The 18,761-nt window shown below is 41.3% G+C and overlaps 1 protein-coding gene across 1 annotated transcript; it reads right to left on the bottom strand.

Moving 5' to 3' along the window:
- Window positions 1–408: 408 nt before the first annotated feature.
- ccnd1 (cyclin D1) lies at window positions 409–12,469 on the bottom strand. Its single transcript, NM_001165391.1, is given in 5 exon segments — window positions 409–3,337; window positions 7,469–7,617; window positions 10,167–10,326; window positions 10,721–10,936; window positions 12,162–12,469. Coding segments are annotated over 5 exon segments (879 nt in total). The 5' UTR covers window positions 12,360–12,469; the 3' UTR covers window positions 409–3,181.
- Between the last annotated feature and the right edge of the window lie 6,292 nt (window positions 12,470–18,761).

The raw sequence follows: 18,761 nt of genomic DNA, 5'->3' as shown, positions 1-18,761 counted from the left end.
CCTTGCATGTGGGAAAGGATTAGGGTTTCGGCCTTTCTATTCCTCTATACAGAATTCTCCCTTCAAAAGCATTCCATGCATAACAAAATAGAATGTACTATGTCCCTCTCCTCTCTCGCTCCTTTCTCTCAATTCTCCCTGTCTCTTACCCCCCACCCCCCTTACATACACACACGCGCATGCATACGCAACCTGATGTCTTTTCAGCAAATTTTCCCCACTAGGTAGGAATCAAAGTGACTAGGACCTGGATAGCAGCTTCATATCCAAGCAGATGTATTTACTTTACTTTGGTCACAAAGACCAGAAAAGTATTTACTTAGGTTGAGGCAAAACCAACAATATTGCCTCCGTATGGAACACTCTAACATACCATGAAGAGAAAAGATGCAGTAGTCTTTAGGGTTATTTATTTTTTATTTTTTTATTATTGTGCAGCAAAAACACATGATTGATAACATCATGTCTCTGGTCGTTTGGAGCTGATGACATGAGGTACATTTTTTATCAAAATGGTGTTAAATCGCTATCAGAAAACAACCTATGGCTTAATAGGTAAACATGCCATTTACAAAAATCTGTTTTCAATTTGTACAAAAGCTTTATAAATATATATATATATATATAGAAGGGCCATCAACGGCCTAATGGGGGATAGTCTCTTTTAATGAAACAGCTTAAAAAGGAGTTATAAAGGTGTTTTAAACTAGTTATAACAACTTTCTAACATCAGGTTGGTTGTTATGTCACCAGGTTCAATCAATGCTTTCTACTAGCTCCCTGAAGGACCCATTTGGATAATAGTATTCAAATTTTCAAAATGGACAGACAAATAAAAAAAGATACAGTCAGAATTAAAGTAAAACTCAGACGAAATAATCAGACATTTTTGTCTATAGCATGAGGTATAGTGAAGGAAACAGGAGCTCTATTTTTTACGTTTTCTTTTTTTCTTTTTTGGAATAGAGCAGAAATCATAAAACATAGTAAAAAAAAAACTGATCACATACCAATACACTACAAATGACAATGTCAATAATATCATAATTGTCTATGAGAAATTCTATTACATGGCAGTATATTGACATTTAACTAATACAAATATCCACAAAATAGCAGCAAACACTTTGAGAAAAAAAGGATTGTTTTTCTTTTCATTTTCATTTCAATTAAAGTCATGAAACTTTGCTGGGAATATTCCTCCATAGCAGCTTGTTGTTAGGAGTGTTAAAAAAAAAATTCTGTCACTGTACAATCAAACCGTTTGCCCACATACCTTATGTCCCCCATCACTCCCCTCGCAACCCCATAGCAACTTCAGTTATTTCTTCCAGCTTCAACAATACGCAAAAGACATCTTTGAATTTGTGCAAAATTATTTAAAAGCCTTTTCAATTTTCATTTGATGACAAGGGAAGATTTGAGACATTCTCTTTTGAATTCTAGTTTTTCCTTAACATTCAGTACACTAAGCCAATGCAATGATTTCAAAGTAATACTTTGAGTGTACTTTTACTTCACATGCCTTTCAAAGTAGAGCCAAAATGTTGTATTTTGATTGGATGAAATTACACATATTTGTAAAAAATGCAATTGCAATTCTGAATTGAATGGTTTGAAATATTTACACATATGAAATAGCTTTCTGTCATCATGATCCACACTGGCCTTGAAAAGAGAATATTCTGCAATAAATAGTTCTTAGTGTAACTATAAATTACAAGCCTCAGATGCAATTCAAGCAGTTAGAAAAGTAACTGTCATGAGGAGAATAGGTAGATAGGTGCCTTCTTGCGTGGATGGGACCACCATTTATCACTGTCTTTACTACTAAGATGTCAGAAAGATGGGGTTCAGGTATTTTAGCTAGACAAATAGATTAGATTTGCCCAAAACATCCTAATATGTCCTGCCATTCCCACATAACACCATGTTTTGAAACACTCTTCATCCCAGAGGCTGACGTTGTTCCCAAACCATTCCATTACGTTTAGTCATGTCCCATATGGTTCTTCTCAAAATAGGCAGTAAGGAGTTATTGACCCAAAGTGCTTTTTTGATGGAATGGTTTTTAGATAGTAAAACAGACTTACAATTCGATAAAGACTGTGGACTACGTTAGCTTAACATAGAGAGAACCTACAGGACAGCTAGCTAATCATTCTGTAGCAGAATGCAATGTTGCAAGCATTCAGTATAATATGATCTAGACTTCGTGCAGATATTTTGAAGTAGCTGTACTTCGCTGGTTAGCTTGCTGTCTCCGGAAAGCAGTGTGTTAGCAGTTAGGACAGAAGCCTAGGTAATCCACAGACCTCTGATGACAATTGAATAAGGGCTCTATTCAATTAGTATCGCTGAAGCGTTACAGATTGAGCGGTCGAAAATGCAAAGGTAATTTCCGATTAAGCCGACATACGCAGAGTTTACAGTTAATGCAGTCTCTTCTGACGCCGGAACATTGCCTTTAAATTTCAATCATGTCGTAACGCGGAACTTCCGCGATATGGATTGAATAGAGCCCTAAGTATGCTAAACAAATGAACATTGTATGGTTACGTTCTCCATAAAAAAAGAGGAGATTAGAAGACTGATTTTCAAAACAATATCTCAAAGTTGGTTAAATGTTGAGGCAAGCATGGCCACACCAAACTAACCAGGAACCCCCCCCCCCCCACACACACATTAGAAATGGGTTTACCATACCATAAAACGCCTATGTCATCAAACAACTCAGGACTAGCTTTTTATGTGAGAAATTGCAGGTGTATTATGCTCAATCTGTCCAAACAACAAAAAAATACCTAGTTCATTATTCTCTAGTTGACTATTCTGTTGTACATACAGCACTACATTTCTTTTTTTTCTTATTCAAGTTTGTTTTGTCTAAAATACATAATGGGAACCATGCCCAATTGATGCTGCCTCAAACCAGTGAGGGGACAGAGAGCAAGTGTACGCATGAAGCCCTGGCTGATCCCTTACAACACCTGTTAGGAGCCAGACAGGACGTTCAGGCCAGACCCTATGCTGCGAGCACAGGTGTGTGAGTAGGTGAGAGCGCAGTCAGCGGGAGCGGTGCTGCTGAGACAGTGTCAATCAGCGCGTTCTCTTCTCTCCCCGAAGCCCTAACCCCCATCCATGGCTACTGCTTAGTGAGCACCAGAAAAGACTGTCCAACTCAGATGTTCACATCTCTAACGTCCGTTGGCGTGCACGACAGGTCGACCTCCTCATCCATGCTCTTGGTGTCCGTGGAAACAGTGTGTTGCTGTGCCTGACGGAGACTGGTCTCCAATAAGGACTCGATCTGTTCTTGACACGCCCGTAGACAATCCTGCAGAGGGGGGAGAGAGAGGCATTGTTAGTGATGACATAAGGACTGGTGTTGGATCGTCTCTCAGCAACAAGCACCACTTACAGTCATGGACATTTGTCTAACAGGTGGCTTTTTTGCCTGCCTTCTAAAATAAATCTCAAACAATCGGAACAATCTGAAAACATACGCAGTATTAGAATGGTATGACCATGGTACCGATGGTATACTGTGTAGGCTTTAAGGAGTGGTGACAACACACAGAACCACAGAGGCAGAGTTGCACTCTAGTGGGAAGGGCTGTGACTGTGTGAGGATTAGGTGGAAGAGAATACATCCAGAAAGACTGGAAACCCAATCTGCTAGCACCAATTCCTGGACCCAAAACAATAGGAGCAAAAGCAATTCATTGGGCGAAGGATGAGAGGGGCAGACCCTCAGTCAGGTGGTGGAAGGAGAGCCCCAGGGACATCATTCTAATGATTACGGTTCTTATTACCTGGATCAAAGAGACCTGGAGAAACTAGAGCAGTGGGTGAGGAAGGTTTCAGAAGTTATTCTATTACTATACAATACTTAGATATTACCCTTTGATTCAAATAATAACAATACACTGAACAAAAATATAAACACAAGATGTGAATTGTTGGTCCCATGTTTCTTGAGCTGAAATAAAAGATCCCCCAAATGTTCCGTACGCACAAAAAGCTTATTTCTCTCAAATGTTGTGCACAAATTTGTTTACATCCCTGTCAGTGAGTATTTTTCCTTTGCCAAGATAATCCATCCACCTGACAGGTGTGGCATATCAAGAAGCTGATTAAACAGCGTGATCATTACACACACCCTTGTGTTGGGAACCATAAAAGGTCACTCTAAACTGTGAAACTTTGTCACAAAACACAATGCCACAGATGTCTGAAGTTTTGAGGGAGCGTGCAATTGGCATGCTGAATGTCAGGAATGTCCATTAGAGCTGTTGCCAGAGAATTGAATGTTCATTTCTCTACCATAAGCCGCCTCCAATGTTGTTTTAGAGAATTTGGCAGTATGTCCACCCGGCCTCACAACCGCAGACCATGTGTATGGCGTTGTATGGGCGAGCGGCTTGTTGATGTCAATGTTGTGAACAGAGTGCCCCATGGTGGTGGGTGGGGTTATGGTATGGGCAGGCATAAGCTATAGACAACGAACACAATTGCATATTATCGATGACAATTTGAATGCACAGAAGTACTTTGACAAGATCCTGAGTTCCATTTTTTTAAGGTATCTGTAACTAACAGATGCATATCTGTATTCCCAGTAATGTGAAATCCATAGATTAGGGCCAAATGAATTTATTTCAATTGACTGATTTCCTCATACGAACTGTAACTCAGTAAAACCTTTGAAATTGCTGCATGTTGCATTTATATTTCTGTTCAGTATAATAATAATAATGATACTAATAATAATTTTTGACATTCCTTTGAAATAATGAGATTACAGTGCCTTGCAAAATTATTCATCCCCTTTGTTATGAAGCCCCTAAATAAGATCTGATGCAACCAATAACCTTCAGAAGTCACATAATTAATTATATTGCACACAGGTGGACTTTATTTAATTGTCACATGATCTGTCACATGATCTCAGTATATATACACCTATTCTGAAAGGCCCCAGAGTCTGCAACACCACTTAGCAAGGGGCACCACCAAGAAAGCGGCACCATGAAGACCAAGGATCTCTCCAAACAGGTCAGGGACAAAGTTGTGGAGAAGTACAGATCAGGGTTGGGTTATAAAAAAATATCAGAAACTTTTAACATCCCATAGAGCACCATTAAATCCAGTATTAATAAATGGAAAGAATATGGCACCACAACAAACCTGCCAAGAGAGGGCCGCCCACCAAAACTCACAGACCAGGCAAGGAGGGCATTAATCAGAGAGACAACAAAGAGACCAAAGAGAACCCTGAATGAGCTGCATGTCCATAGGACCACTTTAAGCCATACACTCCACAGAGCTGGGCTGTACGGAAGAGTGGCCAGAAAAAAGCCATTGCTGAAAGAAAAAAATAAGCAAACATGTTTGGGGTTCACCAAAAGGCATGTGGGAGACTCCCAAAACATATGGAAGAAGGTACTCTGGTTAGATAAGACTAAAATTGAGCTTTTTGGCCATCAAGGAAAACGCTATGTCTGGCGCAAACCCAACACCTCTCATCACCCCGCGAAGCACGGTGGTGGCAGCATCATGCTGTGGGGATGTTTTTCATCAGCAGGGACTGGGAAACTGGTCAGAATTGAAGGAATGATGTATGGCGCTAAATACAGTGAAATTCTTGAGGGAAACCTGTTTCAGTCTTCCAGAGATTTGAGACTGGGACAGAGGTTCACCTTCCAGCAGGACAATGACTCTAAGCATACTGCTAAAGCAAGACTTGAGTGGTTTAAGGGGAAACATTTAAATGGTTTGGAATGGCCTAGTCTAAGCCCAAACCTCAATCCAATTGAGAATCTGTGGTATGACTTAAAGATTGCTGTACACCAGCAGAGCCCATCCAACTTGAAGGAGCTGGAGCAGTTTTGCCTTGAATGGCCAAAAATCCCAGTGGCTAGATGTGCCAAGCTTATAGAGACATACCCCAAGAGACTTGCAGCTGTAATTGCTGCAAAAGGTTGCTCTACAAAGTATTGACTTTAGGGGGGTGAATAGTTCGTTTTTTTGTCTTATTTCTTGTTTGTTTCACAAGAAAAAATATTTTGTATCTTCAAAGTGGTAGGGATGTTGTGTAAATCAAATGATACAAACCCCCAGTTGTAAGACAACAAAATAGGAAAAATGCCAAAGGGGGTGAATACTTTCACAAGCCACTGTATGTACTAAAATATGACATTAGGACTGAGTTGTGCCCTGTGTTTGTTATGCAAATATACACAACTGACTTTGTAGTTGCAAGGAAAGTGCATTTATTCATGGTGCCTCTTTCTTTTTTTATTTCTTTTTTCTTCACCCTTTCCTTTTGGACTCCACAAGAGCCTGGCCTCCTGCATCAATGACAAAGGGGACAACGAGCGAGAACCTTTGCACGTTGTCGTCGACTGCACTGGAGTGAGGGACTGTTCGCTCGCCTCTCATTTCCTGACCTATTCAGAGACAGGGTTTATGGCCTGGCTACCTGCTGCTCTACATCCTCTCTCTCTCTCTCTCTCTCTCTCTCTCTCTCTCTCTCTAGTGCTGAGTGATTAGTACTTTTTGAGGTCAGTTCGGGTTCGGTTTGATTATTAAAAAAAATAAAACATTTGACTCCGGTTTCGCTTATTTTTTTTTAAAACATTAAATGCAACATGCATTATGGGAGTTGAATGCTGTAACAACACAGAATATTTTTTATAAAATATCCCATGATGGTAGTGATTTCCCATTATATCACTTATTAACCATAATTTATTCACATGACTTTACCTTAACAAAATATTTCAGTTGTTGTGTTTATTACACTTGTTTTATTTGATGACTTTACTACTTCATTCCAAGTCATCATCTCATCTCTATAGAGCTGCTGCCCATGCATGCTGTCTTACAAAAATCACTATTTTAGTAGTTCAAAGTAAATAAGGCACACTTTTATAAATGCTGAATACCATCTAACAATCACTTAGATCATGTACTTTCAGGTAGAGATACCATGCGAAGTAACTGCTCTCGATCCTTCTCAATAACGCATTCTTCTGGCCTCTTTTACATAGCAGGTATAGCAGACATGAGTCAGTCATGGTCGCATGATGAGGTAACCCTGCCTACGAACTTCAAAACCAGTGTCTGCCCTTGGCCCAAGAGGGAATATCCTCTTGCTCTAATGGTCTAAGACGTTGGTTGCTCCCGTGGGAGACCCGGGTTACTGATACTTCGGGTTAATGCTCAGGACTACTCCTCTCTTGTTCTACTGTCACCCCCTCTCCCCCACGAGTTACCACACAGTGGAAGCAATCCGATCAATAAAAGGCTGGAAATCTGTGGAAGATAAAAGACGGCCATCCATTCCATTGCAAAGCTAGGCAGAATGGTTGCACGTTTACTATATTAGGCTCTCTAGTCACATTTCTAAGCTATATGTTTAATTTCAAAAATGTTTGCATGAGACTTGGTTGTCCTTACATACCGGGTCACTTCTGATGACTTGAGACAGGAAGTCAGTGAGTTGCTGGGATGACAGTGCATCGTCCATGCTCTTCAGATTCAGCCCCTGGACAGCAGCCGCCACACTGCCCGCTGCGATCATTGACGGAGGGTTGGCAATGAATTTGACATCTGGTGGAGAGAAAAGGAAAAGAGAGAAAGAGAGAGAGAGAGAGGCAACAGGTCAAATTCCTGAAGCAAGGCATTTGATCCACAAATAATTCACACAGCAACCTTGTTCATGGGGCAGCTCACTGGCTGCAGAGCCGCAGCTCAGGCCATTGACACGGGTGCGACAACAAAAGAGAGATGACACCCTGGCAGTGAGGGGTGAGGCGGAGGTGTGGGGGAGGGAGAGAGGGTTGAGAAAAAGGAGGTGGGACGCGGGGGATGGGGCAGCGTAATGTGGCACAACCAGATAATGCCAAGGCAGAGAGGAGAGAGACACTGTGCATCCAACAGCATCAGAACAGAGGTACCATGCTGACATGTGGCAGTATGCCCTGACTGCTACTGAGGAGCTATGCTGTAGGTCCCAGTCATACTGCCCTCCCCCATTACACTCCTATAGCCATCTTCCCCTCCTACTCTCTCTATCCTCGTCTCTCTATCCTCAAATTTGCATACATACACAACTTTGTTAAGAGCAAGGAGGAGCAGATACAACAAATGACATAATCAAATAAGAGGTAAGACATATTGCTGGAATCTGATGTTGGTGATAAATGATCTATTCAGCTCAAGAACTGCTTGATAATCACACAGAGAGAAAGAGACAAGCTCATGAAATGCAGATGTATTCTCCCCAGACCCTCTTCTCCCCCCTCCACCTCAAGCCCAAACCCCCTTTCCCCTTCTCGACAGCCTCAGTATGCAATAAATCACTCTTCAACTCGCTTGGCTTGGACCCCTCTCTGGAAAGATCATGTCTCACTTCCTCTTTTCAAGTGCTTAGAGAGACAATAAATCTACTCCAGGCAGGGGCGCTCACACACGCACCACATGTGCACACACGCACACACACAAACACACAAACACACACACACACACACACACACACACACACACACACACACACACACACACACACACACACACACACACACACACACACACACACACACACACACACAGAGAGGGGCTCCTCAGACGATGCACATTGTGTGAAACAACAGGTCTAATCACCAGGCTCAGACCATTCATTTGACCATATTAATTAGGGGGCCTCTCAGTCTAGGAGACGAGCCCCCTTTACACCCCCCAACCCAATGGGTATGGGGCTGGGGCATCATTGTGCGTGAGCTCCCATTGCAAGGGCCTGCACCACAGAGAGCTTAGAGAGGAGGGTTGAGGAAGAGCGCTGCGAGATTAATTGAACTTGCATAAAGGCAAGCCAGAGAGCCATTATCCAGGCCCATATCCCCACCAGATCTACCCAATCCTAGCCTCCCTATAAAAGAGAAAGGAAATAAATGCTTGCAACCCTCAAGATGAATGCAGGAATGCCAGCCAGCAGCTGCTCTTAAGGGAAAAAAATAAGGGAAGAGACTCCACAGTCTCTGAAAAAAAGGAAGATATAAAAGGGGATACATTTCTTCTATGCTGGCAAGATGAAGGAAGTAAATTAATGTCACAAAGGTGTATCAAAGAATATTAAGACACACCCCTGATACCAACAATGTTGCAGCAGGTCAGAACTCGTTAAGTGCCTTCCTTAGAGCTATTACTCAACACAAAAAAAGCACATACAGGATCTTCAACATGCTTTCCCACACTCCCTTGTCACTTCCTCCCTACCTTATTCTGTTTGTCTATTATTTCATACAATTGGAGTTAACTATTAACTAGTGATCATTTGTTAAAAGTGTCCTTATTGCGTCACTCTTAATTCCCTTCCCTTCCACTACCAAAAGAGAGGCCAGGACCTTTTTATCTCCATGCCACCAAGGGTGCACAACAGAACAGGGCAGGGCCTAGGCCAATAGGCCCATTCAATCCATTAAATTAAGCACTAACTTCAAACAGCGCGTTGAGTTAAGTCTTCCCCCTGACCTACCACAAGACAGAGGGGCTTACTCTAACACAAATCAAATGTTGTTGAGGGAAAGCAATGCAGGTTGGAAACCTATAGAGCAAGACATCTCTTCAACGTAACCTTAAGTAAAACTGCCTGCTATTGGGTCCAGACCTTCTATTGTGCAGGCTTATGCTAGAGCTTAGTCCAAAAGGTAGAAATTAGTGTAACAGCAGCTACGTCAAAGTATATTCCTGAAGCATCTGATGCTCAGATGTAAGACAGCTTCGCAGGGCCTGTTCACAAACGAACACAACTGTTCTGGAATGTGTCCAGCTTGTGATGTATTTACCAGAACCGTCTACACCAAATCAAACCTCTTCACTTCACCAAACGCCAAGTCAAATGGTTCAAATCAAGTTCAGGGCAAAAGATAACGGCATAACTGTTACACAAGTATGGGAGTTATCATGCCATTGACAAACATCAACATCAACCGCTTGCCTTTGGAACCCCTCGTCACAGTAGTAATCCACATCAGGACATCTAAAACCCAGGGGACATGTAGGACTACAACCTCCTTCTAAGTGAACAGCATTAAACAGCAACAGAAGAGCAGTCAGCAGTGTAACAACAGGCAGGTTGGTGGTTGGACTCCAATGCATACCTGTAGCACAGAGAGCCACAAAGGTCTGGGCATGCTTGCACAGGATTTGCTTGGTGTCCTGATGGATGGGTAGCTTGGAGAGGAAGTGGTCTATGAAATCGTGTGGAGTAACTGAGGCTAGATCCCATTTCAGTTTGTTCAATACCAGTAGCTCCATTTGCTGTAGAGGAGATAGGAAGAGAGAGAGAGAATACATGTAGTAGGACACCTGCAAGGGTTCAAGAAACCAACACACCACTAGAGGGTGGGCATGCTCCACACAGGCCTATGATCTGCCACTGTGCCGGTGCCATGACAATGACAATCATTGACGTTAGGGGAAGTAGGTTTAAGACATTTTGTTACAGAATTTCAGTTATTTTCTCGTTTAAAATGATTTATCTCCCAAAGTTAACTTTGGCTAAACTGAAAAGAATCCACTTACAAGAAATTATAGTTCTTATTATAGTTCAAATATGTCAAAAACACTATACTAACATTTTACAATACCTCCTAAACATAATCTACATGTGTTGGTTATAACTGATGAGAACATGATGTGGAAGTCAAATTACCAGCAACTCGCCCGTCCGGATGGAATTGTCTGTGTATATGCACAACTTCTCAGCTGTTAGAGGAATGGTCTCCTTCATTTTAGACGCCAGAAACATGCAGGTAGCGCCCAATAACTGTAGCCGAGTCTTCTTCGTGGGTTCAACAGACAAATATCTGTCTAAAAAATTCATAGCTAGGGGAAAAACCTCCTCTTCGCATTTCTGTTCCTCACAGACCTGGAATCAAAAGCAAAACGAGTTAGGCTACACATCCAGTCTATATAGGCTACACATCCAGTCTATAAGGCCTATATCTCCATAGGCTACAAAACTATCAAAAATAACAAACAATAACACGAGTCATACACGCATGCATATAAATGGATATTATGTGCCTGTGAAGGAGATCTAAGGCGTTTTGGATAAATACATAAAAATTGACAGACATTTCGCTAGTGGACACAAAGGTTGATCTCTGCAAGGCAAACGCATGGCTTGCAGAGCCATATTGTAGTTCGCCATATTTTCAAAAAATATTTTTAAATATTTCAAAATTGATTTAGAATGTAACATTGGCATGTAAACATTATTGTGCTTTTCTTTCATCGGACAGAAGGTTCATATTCCGAATATCTAAAATAATAATGTTCAAAATGAGCTATATTTGTAAGCCACTAGAAATTGGACAAGCAGCATGCGCACACATCTCAAAACAGCATGCAACTTTAACAATTCATTTTAAATATCATCTTCCACATCACGAAAACATTTTTACCCTGTTAATGTTAATCAATGTGTCGTCTTACATAATAGGTCACCTTTATTACATTCTCTCAAAAGGGATCGAAGCCATTAACCAATTTTAGAGGCGACCCTTTGAAACTCCCAAATCGACTTTGATTGTTCAGTTGCTTCAACTCTAACAACAATTATGTAGGCTAAATTTGCTTTATCAAGTGGCAACTTAACAATAGAAACAAAGTTTCAAATGCATCCGAGGTCAGTGACTATATGGAAAACAGCGGTGACATGGTTATTACACTTTTTAAACCACAAAGTAGTGCTATAAACCACAAGAAAACAAAGAGGGCGAATACTGGCACTAGTGACGGCATACAGTACGTGTACATTGACATTAATTAATTAAGAAGGTAATAATACTAAAGTGTTACATTTTGTTCACATGAATATAATCCAAGAAATGTGGCGTCATTTGCAGCATGTGTCAGGTAAAAATAAGGCTCAATGAGTCACACAGACAACCTCTAATTAAGTCCAAAGTTTAAGCGATCGCTGGGTGAATAATGTAATAAACACATGACATGAACAACACAGGACAAGCAATCGTTATAGTTGCATGGTAGTAATGTATTTTGCCTACATTCCAAAGGGCATAGACCAATGACATGATTCAGATAATTGAATGTTTACGAATCTGTTAGAAAGGGTTTCTTGCACAAACCTCCAGCATCCATGTAGAAACAATTCTCCTCATGCAGGGTACAATCTCTTTCTGTACACATTTGAAGTAGTTCGTTGCGGGGAGATAATTGTCTTCAGCTTTTAGCATAGTCTGCAGAACTCTGTCGTTGAGCAGATTCGAGTCTTGGTAAGCTCTCCGGATGGTCTCCACTTCACAGCACAGCAACTGGTGTTCCATTCCGGCAGTCGCTTGAGCAATGAGAGAGACAGAGAGAGAGAGACTGAAAGAGAGTCTGAACTATTGCTTCCCCCAAAAAAATTCCGTGGATGTTGCTTTCCCTCTGTCTGCTGCGACTGCTATGTCGAAGCTCTCAGGAGGCGACCAAACTTTGATCAGCTTTCCTCAATAAACTCCCCTCCCCTCCGCGCACTGGGGAAATGACGTGCCTGTTGTTATGTAGGTTGGTTATGGAGCAGATCAAAGGCAGCTTCGACCATGAGGGTGAGGGAGGGAGAGAGAGAGAGAGGGGCCCAAAAAGAGAGGTCCGCCTCAAAGAAGGGGGCACGTTTTAGAACGCTATTCCACATAAGTTTATAGTCCCTTCCCATCGCCGCCAGTGTATGGGCTATTGGAAGTGGGAGGTCTCAGGTCCGTTTCTGGAGGCAGTAGGATAGGCGAGGGTCTGATTGTAGCTACTGCGAGGTACCAGTGGGGGAAGCAGAGATGCTCGGTGGCTGGATTGGAGGACTCATGTAAGCTTTATTGTTCGTGTGGCCTCTTTTTTTTTTTACCCATGCACAACAAGTAGTTTGCCTAATATTAACTAGGCCTACAAGTACAAGCCTAGTAGCCACCCCACCCCAGAAAATAAGAAGTAGAGGAAGAAGGGACATAGGCTAATAATAGCGTTATTAGTTGTACAATTGGGTTATTCTTTTTTTTAAATGTGCGTTTATTGTTTTGTATCGTCAGGTATTACTGAACTGTTGGAGCACCCGCGATAACATCTGCTAAATATGTGTATGCGACCAATACCGTTTGTTTTGAGTAGGATGATGATGATTATTATTATTCTATCTCTGCACACGTGTTCATTGTCATGATAGCAAGGCAAATATTTGTTTTAATTTGTGAATCTGAATCTGCAACAACAAAAAAATGACATTTTAACGAATATTCTTTGCGTATATATACACGCCAGCCGTAAAACTCCAATGAAAAGCGCCAAAGTAATATCTTGTAACAGGACTATTTGGCTAAATGGCAATAATCAGGACTAGACAAACTATTAAACTAAATGAAAACCATTGTCAATGAAAATGAAAGTAAGAAATAGTATGGAAATCAAAATAGAAAACGTCACACAGCAAAAAAGCGTTTTCCCGTTTACACTGAGAATTACAGTAAAAATATTCAGTCCACATTTTGGTCATTCAACAGATGCTCTCATGGTAGTGAGTGCATTCATATTCATACATGTTCCTCATGTGAATCGAACCCACGACGCCGGTGTTGCAAGCTTCATGCTCTACCAACTGAGTCACACAAGACACCTGTTGATACTATTGTGAATACATAACTACCTTTTGAGTATTCATATTAATACACTGAACAAAAATGTAAACGCAACATGCAACAATTAAAAATATTTTACTGAGTTACAGTTCATATAAGTAAATCAGTCAATCAGTCATTAGGCCCTAATCTATGGATTTCACATGACTGGCAATACAAATATACATCTGTTGGTCAAAGATACCTTAAAAAAGGGTCTTGGATCAGAAAACCAGTCAGTAACTGGTGTGACCACCATTTATCTCATGCGTGACACATCTCCTTCACATAGAGTTGATCAGGCTGTTAATTGTGGCCTGTGAAATGTTGTCCCACTCCTCTTCAATGGCTATGCGAAGTTGTTGGATAGTGGCGGGAACTGAAACATGCTGTCGTACATGTTGATGGCGGCGGATGAATGGCACGACAATGGGCCTCAGGATCTCTTCACGGTAGCTCTATGCATTGAAATTGCCTTTGATAAAATGCAATTGTGTCTGTTGTCCGAAGCAAATGCCCACCGCCACAATGGGGCACTCGGTTCACAACATTGACATCAGCCCACACCAATGCCATACACGCTGTCTACCATCTGCCATGGTACAGTTGAAACCAGGATTCATCCATGAAGAGCACACTTCTCCAGCGTGCTAGTGGCGATCGAAGGTAAGCTTTTGCCCACTGAAGTCGGTTAAGATCAGTCAGGTCAAGATCCTGGTGAGGACAACAAGCATGCAGATGAGCTTCCATGAGACGGTTTCTGACAGTTTGTGCAGAGATTATTTGGTTGTGCAAACCCCAAGTTTCATCAGCTGACCAACTGGCTGGTCTCAGACTATCCCACATGTGAATAAACTGGATGTGGAGGTCCTGGGCTGGCGTGGTTACACATGGTCTGTGGTTGTGAGGCCGGTTGGAAGTCAAATTCTCTAAAACGATGTTGGAAGTGGCTTATGGTAGAGAAAATCATCTGGAAACATTCAGTTCTCTGGCAACAGCTCTGGTGGACATTCCTGCAGTCAGCATGCCAATTGCACGCTACCTCAAAACATGACACATATGTGGCATTGTGTTGTGTGACAAAACTGCACATTTTAGAGTGGCCTTTTATTCCCTCCAACACAAGGTGCACCTGTGTAATGGTAATGCTGTTATTCAGCTTCTTGATATGCCACACCTGTCAGGTGGATGGATTATTTTGACAAAGGATAAATGCTCACTAACAGAGATGTCAATAATTTGGGTGCACAACATTTGAGAGAAATACGCTTTTTGTGCGAATGGAAAATTTCTGGGATCTTTTACTTCAGCTCATGAAACATGGGACCAATGTTGCGTTTATAGAGGGTGAATAGGCAAAACAAAAGATGTAAGTGTCTTTGAACGGGGTGTGGTAGTAAGTGCCAGGCACACCGGTTTGAGGGTATGAAGAACTGCAATGCTGCTGGGTTTTTTCACACTCAACAGTTTCCCGTGTGTATCAAGAATGGTCCACCACCCACAGGACATCCAGCCAACGTGACACATCTGTGGGAAGCACTGGACTCAATATGGGCCAGCATCCCTGTGGAACGTTTTTTGGCACCTTGTAGAGTCCATTCCCAGATGAATTGAGGCTGTTTTGAAGGCAAAAGAGGGTGCAAATCAATATTAGGAAGGTGTTCCTAATGTTTTGTGCACTCAGTGTAAGTTCAGAAATGCTAAATATCCACTTACTGCACACTGTTTTAACCAGTTTTAACACAGTTACAGCCATCAGTATTTTTCAGTGACAATACTTTTGCGGCGTCCATCTTCCGTTTCCACACAGTTATTCGGAGAGGCAGATAGCTAATTAGCACAGGGGTGTAAACAAGCGTTGTAACATGGAAATATGCCTGTGTGGTAACCATAACCCTATAAAGGTGTGTCGTAATTTAACCTTTTGTTTTTTGAAAATGATTTCTTGCTGATATGAAAGATACGGACCTTATGTTTCCAAAACCGTACCGCAAGCGATGCGTGTTAATGTTTAGAGCAAGCTTTGGCACTTTTAACTAAACTCCCCCATTTCAGAAGATACTATCGTCAATTGGCGCTAAAGCAGTTAGCGTCTATGAGTGGCATAGGTTAGGCTACACAGAGGGATTCTTCCTGTTGGTATGTTCAGGGGAATAGACCAAATGGGGGGCAAGACAGTACAATTGAAAGACTACTGTGTATTTCTCTTATTTCACTGTGACTTCCTGGTCTATTGCCACATATGAGCAGCAGAGGAGGTATGTGTCTGTGTGACAAAGCTGGCCTAGCCCTGTGTAGGACAGCTTTACTTCAGTTCCAGGAGTGCGGAGTGGGTGAGGTGGAGGTGGCAGGGTGAGGGCAGTTTAGTTTTCCCACATTCCTGCTGCATCCCAGTCCCTTGTTAGAGGCCAGAGACCATTGACGACTACATGGTGTGTGGAAGGAAGACCCTTGGGGAGAATGAACATTCAGGATGCACAATCAACAATGTGTAATTATGCAATCTATGATCTTTATTCTCCCACTTTCCTGACGTCTGCCTCTGCACTCTCTGTGCCATACACATGTAGGTGTGCTTGAGGAATAGCTACTCATTAGCTGCCAGCAGGGCTGGCTGTTTTTAGTTGCCATGGATAACAAAATAAACTAAAATGGAATGTGAAATTATCGTCATTGTCAGTGTTAATGTGAAACAACATCAAAATAACTTCTGTATCAAAGAGCACTCTTTGGGCTACATTTTTTGCCATATCTCAGATCTCCATGTGAATATAAATTCCAGTTCGTTGAAGAGGTCTGAACCTTGACAACCCCATAAATCAGGCAACATAATGGAAAGTCAATTACATAGGGAGGGGTAGAGTACCATGTAACAGCAATACAAGATTAATGTCCACTTCTCTCAGTCTTCTGACCACAACACTGTGACCCCATAGCTGTAAATCAACTATACTTGAAGTGATTCCAAACCCAAGGAATCTAGAACTCATAGGAGGGAGTTTGGATTTCTCTCATAACCTGTGTCAAAGGTTCCAAGTGAAGTAACTGTTTAAAGAGAAAGGGAGTGACATTGGCCCGTGAAAGCAACAAAGGCAATTATATTTTGATGCTAGGATATCTTTGTACAGTATGGCCTGGATCATCTTGGTGGGATCAGGGTTATTTTGGTCCTGTCCTAAGCGTGCTCTTGGTTTACTGGACCCATAGGTCTTGATCTGAATCTTTGTCTTAGCAATCTTTGTCTTAATTTTATCAGTGTTTACCATGTTATCCGTTATTTGTTATGTTTCTGTTGATAATATCATTATTCAAATAGGTAAGAAGTAATTAGCAATAATGATTAGCAGTCATTAGCAATAATTAGGACAAGAGTCTCTGTCAATGCTTACAGGAGGGACTATCATCACACTTTCCCCAGTGCAGTGTTGCTTGTTGAAATGAACTTTTTTTTGTATTCTAGCCTTAATGACTTGATTATGTAGTGGGGTTATGCCGTGGCCTGTGGGTGAGAGGTTTAGTATATACCTTTATGCCTGCTGTAAGTTTCAACTGATCTCTAGGGCTACATTCTCTCTCCCGTCTCTCTGTATATGCGTCCCAAATGCACCCTTTTCCCTTTATAGTGCACTATTTTGACAAGGGGCAGAGGTGGAAAAAGTACTAAATTGTCGTACTTGAGTAAAAGTAAAGATACCTTGATAGAAAATGACTCAAGTAAAAGTGACAGTAAAATACTACTTCAGTTAAAGTCTACAAGTACTTGGTTATAAAATGGAATTGCTCAATTATACTGAAGTATCAAAAGTAAAAGTATAAAGCATTTCAAATTCATTATTTTAAGCAAAACAGATAGAAATACAAAGGGAGGGTATATTACTGTAATCTTTAGAAGTTTGCCAGTAAACTACCAGAATGTTGGTAGCTTTGGGTGGGAATTTTATAAGATGACATGTGGTGGCCTTTTGGGGTACTTCAGATTATCACAGGTGTCTGTAATTATCTCTGACCCTCTGTGTGGCCTTATCACAAGTAAAATATATACAATTATCAAATAATACCAAAAATATGATGACAAATCGCACAATGATCTTTTTTCCCTTTTATTTACGCATAGCTAGGGGCACACTCCAACACTTAGACATAATTTTCAAATTAAGCATTGGTGTTATGTGAGTCCACCAGATCAGAGGCAGTAGGGATGACCAGGGATGTTCTCTTGATAAGTGTGTGAATTGGATATTTTTCCTTTATAATGTAACAAGTACTTTTGGGTGTCAGCGAAAATGTATGGAGTAAAAAGTACATTATTTTCTTTAGGAATGTAGTGAAGTAAAAGTGAAAGTTGGCAAACATTTAAATAGTAAAATAAAATACAGATACCAAAAAAACCTACTTAAGTAGTACTTGAATGTATTTCTACTTAAATACTTTACACCACTGACCAGGGGCCCATTGGGCTCTTGTCAAAAGTAGTGCGCTATATAGGGAATAGGGTGCCATTTTGGATACATCCATGTGATTCATTCCCAAGCCGCCTGTGCCTTTTTGAAGCCCCTGTGCTGGAAATGTTTAATGTTTGTGCTTTTCTAAGAACTAATTTCTGTGTTCTATTCATGTGCTTTTCTAATAACCGTTTTCTGTGTTCATGTAAGTGATTGACTGAACGAATCCTCACTATCAGTAGCAGCAATTTGGCAGTACGCCCAGACTTGTTTTCAGAACGAATGATATCTCAGTTTCAAGGTCTCAGTTTAGAGAGAAGAACGCTCGTGAGGTATTATTGGTCTGTCACATGTTATGAACCAGTATTGGTCAGTCACATGAATGAAACCAAATGGTAATGATGAATTAATTATGCTAAATCATGCAAATATAACTTGTCTGTGTATAGCTGTATATAAGACAACTGCTGGGACTGCCCCAGCAGAGCTCCTGATTGACATGTGTATTATGGTGCATAGAGTTAGTTGGAACCTCTCCAGTGCGGTGATAATAAAGGATGATTCATTTAAGATTGACTTTGAGTGTCCCTGGTGGTAATTTCTACAACATGGTGGTGAATTTCTATGACACAGCTCTCCTTTC

The sequence above is a fragment of the Salmo salar genome, chromosome 16, assembly GCF_965601325.2.
Source record: "Salmo salar chromosome 16, fSalSal1, whole genome shotgun sequence".
NCBI classification, from domain to species: domain Eukaryota; kingdom Metazoa; phylum Chordata; class Actinopteri; order Salmoniformes; family Salmonidae; genus Salmo; species Salmo salar.
This window is presented reverse-complemented; position numbering and strand designations above follow the sequence as displayed.